Source organism: Stegodyphus dumicola, chromosome X1 (assembly GCF_044657685.1).
Source record: "Stegodyphus dumicola isolate Sdum_Otavi_A_Nest chromosome X1, ASM4465768v1".
In the NCBI taxonomy this organism is placed as follows: Eukaryota; Metazoa; Arthropoda; class Arachnida; order Araneae; family Eresidae; genus Stegodyphus; species Stegodyphus dumicola.
Genome location: NC_140780.1, coordinates 48,816,563 through 48,832,497, shown reverse-complemented (window position 1 = coordinate 48,832,497; position 15,935 = coordinate 48,816,563). Strand labels below are relative to the sequence as shown.

Below are 15,935 nucleotides of genomic sequence, written 5' to 3'. Positions count from 1 at the left end.
ATTCCTTTTCCTGACATTTCAACCTGAGTTTTAAACACAAAAATTGGGAGGCCTCTATGACCACTTAAATTTTAAAAGTTAGATATGAAAGTAAAATTTTAAAACTGTGTAACGAAAGGTACAGAGGATTATAAAGTTCTCTTTGCAAATTTATTACTTGATGTGTACTGAAAAACATTTATAAATAAATAAATAAAATAAAAAACAGAAATGACAATTTGCAAAATAATTTTATTGCAATATTAATGTATAAACATTCTTTAAAGGCATTTCAAAATATTCTGTATTTTTCCATATCATTAATGTTCTGAGTTGCAGACTCATATTTTGGCAATGCACATGTATTTCAGTGACAGGTCTAATAGTAGATATTAAACAACTCAGACTTTAAGTAATTTAATTGCATGAAATTTCTATGTAACATATTTGTAAAAGTTTTTCACAAAAAAAGATAATTTGATACTATTTTTAATAGTGATACATATCACAGACATACAAGTAACAAAGTAAGTTCTTCTATATCCTATCATTTATTTCCCATGAAAAAACATAAAAATAAAATATGGCAAAAACAGCCTCCTAAATTATAACTAATTTACATATACAGCAATATTAATAACATTATTCAGAATAAAAAAATCTGAGCATACAAAACAATAATTTATAATTATAATATAGAAACACATGTATTTTTACTTTCCCTCCCCATTATGTGATACTAAGAGTTAATAAGGTGTAAGAATTATAACATCAAAGAAATCATCACAGTAAAAACCTGAATCCAAAGTACAGAAAAAGTTCATTTTTCATAAAGTAATTTAAGAATTAAAATGGAATAATTTTACAAGCAGAATGATCATCATTTTAGCTTTGCTTTTATTAAAACTTTCACCATTTTAACACTACAATATGGTGGTTATGAAGTCCTGCAAATTCATTATCATGAATGTTATTTTCAAAAAGTTGAATGATGAGCAAGGGGACTTCAAGATCTTCTATCTGTACTCTATCTACACTCTATCTATTTTTTTTTTTTTTACCCTTCTTTTTTTAAAATGGTATATTAGGATTTCATATGTTTAAGAAGCTAAACACAAATTAAATTGCTTCATAAAAGCATAATATCCCTACACCACACAGGTGTATCTTCAACCAATATCATTCTTATAGACACTGTTCTATGAAGTTTCATTAATCACAACATTTTTTGACTATTCTGAAGTGTTTACCCATTGTGACGGTATGCAGCATTTGCCCGAGTTATCTCGCATTGTAAGAAAAGGAAATAAAAAAGTGTTTCATTGAAATAATGGAAAACGTAGGGTGATTTCACATTTACTAATTCTAATAAAAGTAAAATTTTAAACATCAGAAAATTCAAATTTTTCAATTGAACTGTGCTTATACATATTCCCAAAGCTCAAATTGACTGGCACTTCTCAATGTTTAACATAGGTTACAATTCCTGCTGGAGTATACTGCAGCCTTAAATAAGAAGAGATGTGGTACTTTTTTCTATGAAACTGAATAACAATTTCAGAAATTTTCAGCTTCTGACCTCAGCAATCTTACTAAAGACAAAAATCTATACTAGTTTCTGAATGCATGTCTGCTTCTCCTCAGAAAACAGATCCATCAATAAAAACTGAGAGGTTTAATTACTCTCCACCAACATCATGGAAGACTATAGAAAGTACTGCCTCTGTAGATATGTCAAAATCATACACTCCAGAAATGCTATATTTATGACAGCTTGTCTGAAATGGGTGATGGCACTCTAGTCATGCATGCTCTCATATCCACGGATTTACCATCAGCAGTTCCAATTATCCAAGCTGAACAAAGAAAGGGAACCATAGTTTCTATTTCTAAATTTGCACCACATGACAACAACACCCAATATAATAAATTACCAATATTAAACCGCTTAAGCACATCAAATAATGTAATGTCTTCTCATTGAAGAGCACCTGGGGGGAACTACAAAATGATGTAACCAAATATGGGAGATTGAAATGGTTGCTTATCGTTAACTTTTTCAGCTCAGAGATTAGTCCTCAAATCCAGGACAATTACCCCCTGACATACCTTCTGCTTAATGGCTATAGTTACAGGCTACTTTCTGTTACTGTGGTCAGAGAGTAGTCAACCATGGAAAAAGGATCTATTCCTAGATCTCTCCTTGATATTCAGCCAACACTTCTCTATTGAAATTCTCATTTATATTCACATATTGTTTTTATTCTTTTAATTTTCATTAGAGAGGCTTTAATCACAGTACCTTTTTTATTTGTGTGCTGGTAAAAATATATTTCTTCTTACTATGCCTTAAAATACCAGAACAAACTGCAATATTATAAAAAACGCATTTCTTTTCTTTTTAGTTGTCTTTTACAGATTAGGATAATATGCCAAAATCTGTCACATTATGCACGCAAGAGACAGTAAGAAATAGATTTGGTATTACTTTATTTAGGTCTGTTTGCAGAATCTTTTATTTTAATAATTTACCCTTTAAACTTGAAATATTCATGTATATTGCATGAATATTCGGTTTTATATACATCATTCAGGGCTTAAATTCATCAGGAGCTGTCGGAACTCGGTTCCTATACTTCTCAGTTTTTGAGCAAAACCACGATACCAACCAAATACTCAAACAAAATGAGCTGCTCTGGTATTTTGTTGTGTTACTAATTCACAATAATTCGAGAAAATTTATCATTATCAAATTTTTGATTTATTACTACACTTATAATGCATTATTAATTGTTTTAATAATTTAGATTATTCCTTAATTATTGTTTTATTTATTTTGGTTCACCATCTGAAATTCCAAGGTTCCTGACACTTCTAGTTTTTTAAAGTCCCGTATATTCCCTAGCTTCACCACCTGACAAACTTCAATGTTTCTGCACAATGAATGAACTGATTTTTCTCCTAAGAATTCAGAAGTGGTAGAGTTTCACATACTTTCATTTTCCAAAGAAGAAAAATAATGTTGAATTCCTGTAAAGCTACAAGACAGAAATTTACAGTGATTTCCAGCATGTGCATCATTTCATTCCTTCTGTGTAGTCTTTGATTGATTTACATGATGAGAAATATTCATTTAAATTTTATTCGTTGATTATCATTTTGTTACACATCACCTTCTATTTCAAGCTAAAATTCCATAACAAGCTTTTGACAATAACTTAAATATAATTTACTCTTTAAAATATTTCAAATGTTTTATTAATTTTCAGCCAATTTCAGCTCTACTCAAATCTTAATCAAACCGATCACCCTCAAAACAATTCTAAGCTTGCATATGTATCTTCCTTCTCTCTGAGCATACAACTTGTGTATATTGTACAGAAGTTTCTATTCTTTTAAAAATTTATTCTATACATGTATTCTTTTGCATATAAATAATTTTTCATCAGAAGATACTACAGGAAATTTATGAAAACAAAATTTTAGGGTTTGGTATTTCTTGAACAATTCTATATCTGAAAATAAAGTAACCTCTACAGTAAATGAGCAATCATCATAATTTGGTTGCTCTTGCATCGATTGGAAGCAGCAGTGCTCCAGTTGCACCCAACTAAACACAGTTAGTGAATGTCATATGTGGATAAAGACTGTGATTTTCTGAGTATGTTAATCAAGAAATGAACATTTTTATGGAGAATACCTTTGAAACAGATACAAGTGATGCAAAAATTCATATAAAGGATTCTTATACCCATTGATCTGCATAATGGCACTAAGCAGGAAATTTTCAAATATTTGATGATACAGAATGCAAGAAATGGTCAGCCTTGTTTTTATAAAAAGCATGCATACTTTAAAATTTATTGAAAATTTGCACAAAGATTTCATTATAGACAATTTTTCTTTTAAATTTAAGAGTTATATATGGCATTAAAAAACAGATACATCAGCCAAAAAAAAATTTTTGCTGAGCTTAAATTGAATTAATATAATAAGTGGAACCCTATAAAAAAGAAGACAGGAAAAAAGTAACACTCAGTTTTAAGAATATTAGATGATTTAATAAATTTCAACAGCAATATACAGATTTAGTGTTTTAAAATTATTCGGTATTATTTTGCACTTCAGTTAATTTTCTAAAAAATATCAAAGTATGAAACAAAATTTCCAGTTTACAATTCAGTTACAGTTTAACAATTTGTTTTAATTTATAACACACATTTTACCACAACTTGATTAATGTATTAATCATTATGTATAATCTGTAGTGTTAAAAGTCCACACTGGAAAAGATAATGTAAATAAGTATCTGCATTTATTCATTCTTACACTTGACTTCATCTGAAGTAGCTGAATTTCTTAATGCTCAATACTAGATTTTATGTTATAACATAAAAGCCATTCATTTCGAATTTAATATGGGTAAAATTTAAAACATGAAATGTGACATATTTATACTAATATTACAAAAGTCCAAGAAACAACAATGGGAGCTAATTTATATAATAGCTGTCTGATGAAAGTTCGGTTTTTAGAAATCATATAAAATTAAGAATATTTAGGAATACATTAGAGATGATTTACATAAACAATAATTTAGCTTATAAGTTTTTATTTGGAAAAAGGTAGCAAGCCAAAAAAAATAAAATAAAAAATAATAAAAACAATACAATTTTAACTTATTTTTAAACACAATTAAAAAAAACAGAAATGGACACATTATTGGTATACTTAAAAAATGTAATGACTTACTGAACTAGATTGACTGTGCCAGCAAAATGTAATCTTTGAAGTTTCACAATTGCAGCATTTTAATTTTACTTTGTCCAGATAATCAGATCTTAGTTTCACTAATAATATTGTTAAGATTTTAATTTTAATTTAGAACACTGTTTATAAGACTTCAGTGAACTATTGAAGGATTAGAGTTCACATCAAGATGTAAAAAAAAAAAAAAAAAAAAAAAAAAAAAAGTTTGTGCACTTTAAACAGTTTTGTCACAAACAGTTCTGTGTATGAAATTTAAGTCAACACTTCAATAAACTTCTCTGAAACTTGGTGCAGAAACATATAAAATTAAGAATATGCTTAGAAAGAATGGAGTAACAAAAAATACTGAAGATCCAATATTACAAGCCTTCTAACTTCTAAAACTAAATATATAATAATTTAATACTTTCAAATAAAAAATTTAACAAAATTTTCTTTCCTTTCTCTCTTTTTCTTTGAAAGTTAATATCAGCTATTTTCAGCAATACTCTCAATGAAAGAAAAAATAACTGACGAGAATTTTAAAAAATAAAGTTATACATAAAAAATAACTACAAACATATTGGTAAGAACAGTTATTTTTTCATGAAACATTTTATGAACAAGATAAAATGTAAGAAATATCATCTATAAATTCATTACTACAGGTAATTTGCAGACATTTTTATCATTTCAGCTGCTTATATTATTGAATATCAGAGAAATGGTTTATATAAATGTATTACTTCATGACAAAATCTACATGTATATCAAAATAATTTTCTGTTCTGTTTAAACGTGGTTAAAATAAAGATTCACACTATTGCTCCACAATCCCTGAAAGAATATCCCTACTGACACTTAGGAAAAAGGAATAATTATTTTCTAACAGAAAATACATATTTTACATGAATTGAGCATGTTTAAAAACAATCTGATTTATAAGTACCATAGACTAAACTATGTTTAGATTAGTTGCAACCATTTTATTCTAAATTAGATATCACAAAAAATTTGAAAACGAAAAAGTCTGATTCTGATTTCTAAGACTGAAGACTGCTTTCATTTGCTCTGAGTCACCATGCAGAAATAATGAATGTTTATCTTCCACCAAAAATATACTAGACATTTAAACTGATTACCAGTGAAATTAGGTCTATAATCTGATGCTTCAGCAATGCCATGCTATGGACTTTACAACATATGAAAACACTTAAATTTTATTGAGTATTATTTGTTGAGAGAACGTCTATGGATGTGCCAAAAATTACAGTACCATAACGAAGCATACTTCAATCATGCCAGCCCAGTTTAAGAATCCAAAAAGGTTACCAAATTTAAAGCTATTTCAGCAATGAGACTTAGAATATTAATGCAAACTTTATACAAGTCCTAAATCTAATGTCAAATTTCTAAAGAAAAAACACATAATGACAAATATTTACAGGATTTTCTAAACCAATTCTAAAAGAGTGACTAATGACAGTTTTATTTTGCCAAAAACAGTTGCAAAACCATCTACATCTAAAAGCAAAATACAAACAAATAAATTCATGATGATTAATTCTAATAAAATGAAAACTGATTCTAGGGCATAGCTCCAGAACCCATCCCAATCAAAAATGCACTAGCATATTTCAATAAATACAGAAGTTATACACACAGCTCATAAAACATTAAACAGGACATCAAGGCATGTTTCTTGAGAAAAAATCCCGTAAAGCTGATAACAAAACATTGGAGTATTTCTAAATGGACACTGTTTTATAATGAAATGCTGTCAGGACATGAACTGCAATTTCCAAACATTCAGATTATGCTAAAAAATTTCTAGCTGTCAATATGAAATGAATAAATCAGAGCCGAGACTTAGAAACAGAGATATAATGTTCATGAGGTGCTGCAGTTCACAAAAGAGAAAGCCAGTTTTTATTACCAATTTAAATTCAGCTGCTGCCCTAGAAGAATTTTGAATAAAATTTCTTATTTCTTTATCATGGAGTAAAAAACAGCACAAAAGTGCTCAGTTTTTTTTACATATTACATGAGTGTTCCCACCCTCAACGCTAACTGCAGAGCACTTACTCATTGCAACTTGGTACTTCCTCTGTTTATACTCACAAAACATCAAATAAATGGAAATGTCACAGGTTACAAGAATTTGCTAAGAAACAGCCAATTAGTCGACTTCAAACTGGCTTGCTCATTGGTTTCCAAACACACTGTCGGATGACTCAGCTGTATTGATGATTTGGCAATAAATGTTTAAGTGATTACATATGACAAGATATTTGATTGAAATAAATGATAAATTATTTTGCTTCAGCACCATTTTTATTTATTTTTATGTTATTTAATCTCTTTTCCTACCAACATAGGAGTCACATGGAAATTGTACCTTGCGATTACCATTTGTGCTACTGTCAATAACATTCAGCTCTACATATAGTTATATTAGATACTGTGGAATATTTTTAGCAGTGCATGATAATTTTGTACTGCAAGTTTTCAACATAAAGTTTAAAAAGAGTATGCAGATTAAAGTATTTAAATTTTTAAAATGGAAATTTACCATCCTACTGATGAGCTATAACTGAAGCAAATGCTGATAGTTCATTATAAAGGAAACCATTGATGCAATACAGAATTATTAATATCTTTACGACTTCTTTGTGATATAGCAATTGAGTAATTCTTTGTGATATAGCAATTGAGTAACACTTTAATGTTATTGAATACATGTATATTCAAATAAAGAATAAAGCAAATAATAGATACTTGAGATGCATATTAAAGATTATGATTTGCAACATGTGTCAAGAAAACAGTTCCAGTACTTACAAACAAGTTGGACACAGCAGACACTGAAATTATTCAATTCCAAATATGGAACTTCTAAGCTACAATTAATAATTACATTTTAGGTTTAATATAATTTCAGATGTATATACATCACATTATTCTAACTACTTTATACACAATTACTGAAAAGGTAGTGAAAGCCACCTTTCTTTGGTATAAATACCTCATTATGAAAATATACAGCGTAGAAAATATGTTCCCATATTATGTCTTGTTAACACAATTTAGAAATGCTCAAAAACATAACTTAAGGAAGATGTAACAAAATATCACACATTATTATTTGAAATTCAAAATAATTTAAATACTTGATTCAGCATCCATAGAAAGCTTTTATTCTTATTCTTATCAACTATAAAAAATTTCTTACTAGTACTATTGCCAACTATAATTTGCTCTTCATAAAAACAGCATGGGAAACTTATGAAAATCCAGCATTTGCTCCCTATCTAACAGAAAACTTAAATGTTAAGAAAATTTTCCATTAAACAGGTAACAAACAGTTTGAAAAGAATTTAATGAACCTGACAGTATTTATGCTATGTATCATTTAGCAAAATAATGATTGATAAGCCTTCTTGAGCATTATGATGATTTTAATTTTGATATTCTTGTTAATTGCTGATGTATTAGATATTCTTTTACATATTAAACACACTAAAAGTTAATAGAAGTTGCATGACAAAATACACTATCACTAGTATATTATAAGAAACAGAGCCTAAAAACCCACTTAAGCCCATTATTTACATTAATATGAACAACTTCAGAAATGGTTTGCACTTTGCCCATAAACTTTATAATTACTATTTCACAATATTTTAAGGAAATTTTTGCACTAGACATATTTTTGTTAAATCTAACTTAAATAAGTCTTTTATGCATCACAAGGAAAAATATGGATGCTAAAAATTCTTGCTGTCATGCATGATGTCTTAGTTTTTACCACAAAGTAAATATCTTCCCTCCCCTAAAAAAAAGTTAAAATAAAAAAGAATGTCCACCTTTTGACAAGATTTGTATGCAATTCTGAAGATTTCAAGTAAAGCAAATGAAAGGAAAATAAATAAAACTCGATTATGAGTAAAAATAATTAATTTATCAGAATGTTCCGCATGCAGAATTCTTGTATGGAAATAAAAAAGATGGCATCATATATATTTATATGAATCACATGTATCTCACCACTACAAGAATTATTTTCCTGTCAACGATTTAAATTTTTTTGAATTCTGATGAAGATTTCTTCTTCAGTATTCATTAAGTGTACTCATAGCACAATGACTCAATAATTTCAAGTATTGATCCTTAATAATAAGTCTATGTCCTGAGCAAGAGTAACTCTTCAGGATGCAATGAAACTGAACATCTGCAGGATCTTATTAAAAGAAGTAAATCATGATAAATGATTTATCTCAGCATGAAATGCAGTATGTTTAGTATGAATGCAGGCATCATAATCATAATCATTATACCGGAATGACTTACAAACTCAAAAGGGGGAAAAATGAAAGGTTTCAGATTTTAAATTATGTTCAAAGGGGCGATTTTAACGTTTTGTGTGTTACGTTTATTTATTAAATATTATGTTCTTTGCACTTAAACCATAAAATTCAGTTCAATAGCAATGTCGCAAAATAATTTTAAAATGAGCATATCTTTAGAATTTCCAATACACAGTTCTGTGCGCTCCCGTAGAGTGTTGGCTTTTAAATCGCTGAGTTTGTTGCTAAAAAATTCAGTAAAGTTTTACAAAATATGAAATTGATAATAAAATAAATTCCAAATGTGGTCTTCCACACGCCCATATTCCTCGGAGGATTACTTCATTCAAAGTTTGATGGCTCTATGTACCATTGTTTTATCACAATGCAAGAAATATACATACATTTATGCAGATTTTTCATTATTTAATTTCTTCAAATATAATGCAGGACTCTAACATTTGGTGGCAATAGTTTGAAAAGTGATTTGCCGTTTATAGTAATTCAACGCAAAACGAAAACAATAGTCCTTCAGGGACAAAGCCCCTTTGGACTAATAAATCAGTACATTACTCAGCATGATAAATAAATTAGAAGATGCAGTTTAACTAACAGTTACATGCGCCTACCTGAAAACTCATACTTTATTACAGAACACTGAATTCAACACCCTCAAAAACTGTTCTTGGACAGTAACAAATCTTCAAATATACAAATTGTCAATAAATTATTTTAAAACTATAATACAGTGAGGTATGTGAAGATAGGATTATGTCATGCAATATTTCTAAAGATAATAGTAAAATATATGACCAATAATTCTAATTCCTGGTAAATCATTGCTGGAAAAAGATAAAGACAATGATACAACCTATTACTCCAAAATAAGAATTTTTTTGCCGGAGGAAACTGATTTTCAGAATATCAGCACATCAGAAATTTTCTTTCAGATTCCGCAGACTACTTTCATTTGTTGATTAATAAATGCTAAGTATGCAAATGACACTAATTAAAGAGGGGAGAAGCTATACAATGCAAACAAAGAACACATGGTTTTGGAAACGAACAGCAAACAGTACCAAGCAATAATAAAGTGACTTGTTTCCACTTTATGAGTTGGCAGTGACGTCGAGAGAACCAAAGTAATGAAAATAGAGCCAAATTAAAGATATATAACAAAGAAACATAGCTTCATATAAATCAATCAACAATTCTATACATTAGTTTGAAAGTTCACAAGGATCATTGGTAGAGAAAGCACCAATATGTACGATCAGAAAAATATTCTAAAAGTTCAAATCCTGATTTTCATTAATTTTTTTCAAACCATATCTGCAAAACTGTAATAAATGATCAAATAAAATAGAGGTTTTAAGTCATTCCCTTTCCTAAACAACACTTTATAATAGCATGTAAATATTTATAGCATAATCAATTTCATTCAAAGCAAACTGATGAACTAGTTATAACCATGAAGAAAACTGTCCAAGACAATAAGTGCTTCTGGTGGAATATACTATATTGGCTTGGCTATAAGACAACCCCACATTTTTGGATTCGTTTTAGAACAGAAACTATGACTTTCATGCAAGAAGACTTCATATATAAGCTTGATATACTGAAGTGTTCGATAAGAAAGGCATAATTACCCTTTTTTGATGTGAGTTGCCCAACCAGGATAGTGGTTAGTTACTCTGACGGCTGTACTGAAGGGTTTGAGTTCGAATACCAGATGGATTCGAACTCAAACCCTTCAGTACAGCCATCAGAGGCATGGATGTTTGCAAATTTATAGTGTCTGTGCGATGATCCGAAAGTCCTCTTCAGAGATTGATGATAGGGGAAGAAGGGTGGGAGACCCTCACACCCATATCCCTCTGGATGATCTCCTTCCAAACTGGGGGGGGGAGAATTGAGTGAAGTTGTACTGTTACCTGTATGGTGCCTAGGGCTCTTGCCAACGACAGGCACAATCTCCTCCTTGCCACAATGAATTTCATGGGCTTTTTCTGATATCAGACAAGTGGGATTAGTCACAACACTTTTTATGTGAAATAATAAGTATATTTTCTGTTAAGATAATAGTCAAAGAATTAAGGATCATTTAATTAAAAATCTTACATGCAAAACAACACCTTTTTTAAAGGCTGTAGGCATAAGAGAGAGATGATTTTCAGAAAGACAATTTAAGAAAATGATAATTTTATATTCAGGGCAATATGCTAATAAATCACAGCAATATTTCTATAGACACCCAAGATACTTTTTCCTTTTACTCTTTTAACAATTATTATTTTCCAAATTACTCTTTTTCTATCAGTTCTCTACTCACAGTGAATAAGTGAATTAAAAATTCAAAAAACATGATGATGTTAAGAGTAATTTTATTACTGAAAATGCAATTTAGTTTCCATTTGATGCCAATCATGTTCTAACTGCAGTCAGTATTTATACTAATACCACTACTAAATATATCCAATATGCAGTAAGTTAAGCTTTTCATATTTTTGTTAGGAAATGCAATGAAGCTTAACTTGCTAGGTTGGGATGTCCTTCCAAAGTATCAGAATGATTTAGTATTCTAATTAAGTAGGTAGTAGTGAATGTACATGTAAATATATATACAATACTTAATACAATTAAATCAATACAGTAAAAAAACCGAAATCCGGACATCCATTATCCGAAATTCCGGATCTAAAAATCTGGACCTCAAAGCCACAAACTTTTTTCTTTTACATGCTTTATGCATGCATATTTAACTTTTCCTTCCATAATAAAACAAGTGGAGATTTTCACTTAAAAATTCCGATTCTTAATTTCCCAAAGGCACTAAATAAAATACCTCATTATGGAAAAACAATCATGTAATCATAAATTTGTGAGATTAATAATTTGGCTCTGCAGCTGAGTATCTGCTTGGCATACATCTCAAACCGAAACATTCACCTATTTTATATCCCTGACGCCGACTTGGTGAGTAATTATTTATTATATTTCGCTTTCATCACCGCATGTTTATCAATACAGGACAGCTTCAGTAATAACTCATGCAGTGATGGCCAAATTTTTTTTATATTAGTAATTGAATAATAAGAGTATGGCAAACTTTTATGCTAACATTATGCTTGATGAGGATTATAGATTTTTAAATGCTCTAAGAAATGTTGATGAGGAAAAATTCAACAAAAAATTCTTTTCATATGCAAAAATGGATTTTGTTAATGAAACTTATTGGCCAAAAGATTACATGTGATGCTATTTTAATTAAGAATACTGATATGTTATTCACCGTAAACCCAGAAGTGACGGCAGAATATGTCAGCATCGGACGGCAGAATTTAGGGAAGACGAAATCTTAGGAATTTGGGGAAGCACCGAGCAGCAAAATTAAGGAATGAGAAGTTTTTTTATGATTTAGGGAAAGCACTGGGATGCAAAGTTTAGGTGCGGTGAAAGTTTAGAACTTAGGAAGGCGCTTTGTAGCAGAATTTAGGACCCTTAGATACTGCACCAGGCGGTATTTACCACTGGTTCTAGATAAAGCGTTGAGTATATATGAGAGTTTATTTATTCAGGACTCAGATTAGTTTTAAGGCTAATTATTAAGTATTATGGCAATTTTATAAAATCTAAGCTTGAACTTTCGATTATGTCGAAAAGAGTTTCCAATTCTGGAGCTGCTAAACGATCTACAAGGCAAAACCATGTTTCGATGTCCATTAAACAAAAAGTGGAATTGCTGTAAAAAATGGATAAAGGCATATCCATCTCAAAATTATGGGAGGAGTGTGGCACTGAAAAGTCAACTGCATAAGAAAAAAGAAAAAGGAACTTTTTAAATTTTTTGTGGAAGCAACTTAAACAACTTACATTGAAAGAAATGTTTAAGAAAGTAAACAAATAAATATCAAGCTTTTTTTTTTTTTTTTTTTTGTAAATTTTGATAACCTTTAGATCATAATTGTTCTTTATTTCATAAATTATGATTTCATATTTTTAATTGTATAATTTCTGCATGCTATCCTACCAGATTTAAATTGATGATCTAATATCTGGAAAAATCCCAAATCCGGAATCGAAGTCTCGATGAGTTCGGATTTTGGACTTTGTACTGTATAATAACTGAACAGTTCATTAAAATTGTTCTAACAGCTGAGTTCCCAATTGAGTGCAAACTAAAATAATTTGCACATTCACATTTATAATGACTGCGGTATAAATTAATTAAGACTCTATATAGATCAATTTGCACATTCCTGTATTAATCAACGTTGCTGTAGTTAGCAAATGTAATAGAACTAGAAGCTTCCCTAAGGATTTAAATATCTCAAATGAAACAATTAGAATAGGCACATGTATAAACACCAAGGAACTGTGCAGTAGAATGGAAATAATCCTGGCAATAGAATTAATATTGAAGATATTAAAAAAAGTAATTCATATGAGAAAACGAATTCATAGCCATAAGTTATTTATGTTGCTGAAGAACTGCTGTGTTACTTGGTTAGATGAATGGAATTTGATTATTTTTTGGTTTTTTTAATTAAGTATGGAAAAGCCTGCAAGGGTTGGCTATCTGCCTAAGGAAAGGGATGCTTTTGCAAAGGACTTTCTAATGGAAACTCGCTCGTATACACATTACACATAGAGAAAACAATGAAAATGCCTATGCAGCCAGCCCGTTCGACTGGAATTGAACCCAGGTTGGAAATACCAATCTTCAGCAACTTTACCACTCAGTCGCTAGTGGGCAAATGGGATTTGAAATCCTGAGATATTACATTTTTTTGTGTCATCAAAAACAAAATGCTGGAAGCAATCGATGACATATTAGATGCTTGTACTCAATGTAACAATTAAGACTATTTATTATACAGAAAGTAAATATGTAAATGAAAACAATTTAATTCAATATTATCATATTTTACACAATTTTTATGCAAGTTTCCATACAAAATTTATTTGAAATTAAAGTATACTATGATATTTACTGCTTGATTTTTTTCAACGATTACTTAAGTTTAAATTGAAATATATGTGGCACTGCATATTAAGAATAAAAATAGTGACTGAATAGGGAAAACTTCCTGACATGCATATAATATCAGCTTTTTCATGTTAGCCATATAAATATTTAAAACAGAAAAATGTGTCAATGAATTTATAAGAACTTAAAAGATGATCATAAACCTTCAGAAAATATTCCCTCAAGGGATGAAGGTCATAATTATAATACTATATAGGTATAAGAGTTTAAAAACCAATTTAGAGAATACTGGTTATACTGAAATGAAAGTTAATGCTGCTAAATTGTAGACTCAATATATTTTTGGGTGGAAACACACATTCATGCATATATAAGTAAATAATTTATAAAATTATGCATGTGAGGTACATTACAACACAAAGTTGTTTTTGCTGCACACATTTAGGTTACCTACACATCCATCAAATTACTTGAATTTAATCTTAGTAAAACAAAGAATTTCACATGGTTTCTCCAAACCTCCAGGAATCTGAGCCATGAAAATGCTGGTTAAGTAGAAAAAAGAGATTTTCTCTATTTTCTATGAAAGTTAATTATTTGCAGTCACACATGGCAGTTATTCAGCAGTATTTGGAATACACTTATTTTGAATATTTATTGCTCAGCAGAGGTTTAATGCAAATGTGATTTTTAAACAAATTCCAGATGTCATACTTGCAGTCCTAGAAATAATGATTTATGAAGAAGCTGCCAAAAAATAAATGAACGAAATTCTTTCCAAACAATTTTTCAGTGAAAAATAAACTATTTTTTATTATTATTCAAATTATGCAGACATGTGAAATATGAAAAAGTATCAGTCATCTTTAAAACAAAAGTGAGTTCTTGGGAAAGTATATATGGCTTCTTTGTAAGTTCAACTTTCTTATAACAAACACAAAAAATATAACTTTGGAAGGAATGAAATAAAGCTCGTAATATACAGTTTAAAAAACTTGAAACTTAGCAAAGTGTGAGTAATTACATTAGCTATAGTAGATCAAGTATAATCAAAGATATTATATGAGTACTAACAACATCATAATAGATTATTACTTATTTAATATTTACAATTCTGATTCTACTATATTTACTTAACAATTTATATACGACTATAGATTTTCTTTAACCAAGAACCCTTTTTATAAAAAATTTCTGAACATTAAATGATTAAAAATTAGGAACAAAAATATGGCAGCATTTTTGCCTACTTTTAAATTTTATAGTGCCATGTTTCTCTTCCAGTTAGAATATTAAACAGTTCCAAAAATTCCCTACAGTGACCTTTAAAATATATTTTATTCATGTAAAACCATGAATTGCCTGAGCTAATAACTACGATAATAATAATCATAATAATGAAATATAAAGAAATAATTTAAATGTAAACATGCATAAATAATTAAAATAAAATTTGTAAATATAATAAATATTGTACATAAAGTTAATTCTTTTAATGCATAAGTAATCTGAAGTCATATCACATACACATTTTTAATGCAAACTGCATAATATGCAGTTTACATGAAGCATTTTTTGTCCAATTAAATGCACTACGGATACTTTTTATGGATGCTTAACAAATAATTTTTGAGGGAAGAGGGATGTACATCTGTAGCAGAAGTAAATAAAAACCATGAAATGAATAATGTCTCTCCACACATAGTTAAGAAATTAAAAAACAGCATCATAAGAATAAATAGTGCAGTTATTGAGCCAAAAGTTTGATATCAGAAGCAATACTTGATCTTGATTCTAAAAGGAGAGAAAAAAAAAATTAGTAATGATGATGCTTCATACCAATCACGGCTTATATCAGAAACATGGTATGT

General features: G+C 29.3%; 1 protein-coding gene across 2 annotated transcripts in view; it reads right to left on the bottom strand.

Moving 5' to 3' along the window:
- Positions 1-211: 211 nt before the first annotated feature.
- The window catches only part of LOC118191144 (palmitoyltransferase ZDHHC2), a 139,616-nt gene continuing 123,892 nt past the window's right edge, over positions 212-15,935 (bottom strand). For both annotated transcript variants that reach the window (XM_035361945.2, XM_035361946.2), the window contains one exon: positions 212-15,858. In XM_035361945.2, coding sequence (XP_035217836.1) covers positions 15,812-15,858 — 47 coding nt within the window. In that variant the 3' untranslated portion in view covers positions 212-15,811. The remainder of the gene's footprint in view (positions 15,859-15,935) is intronic.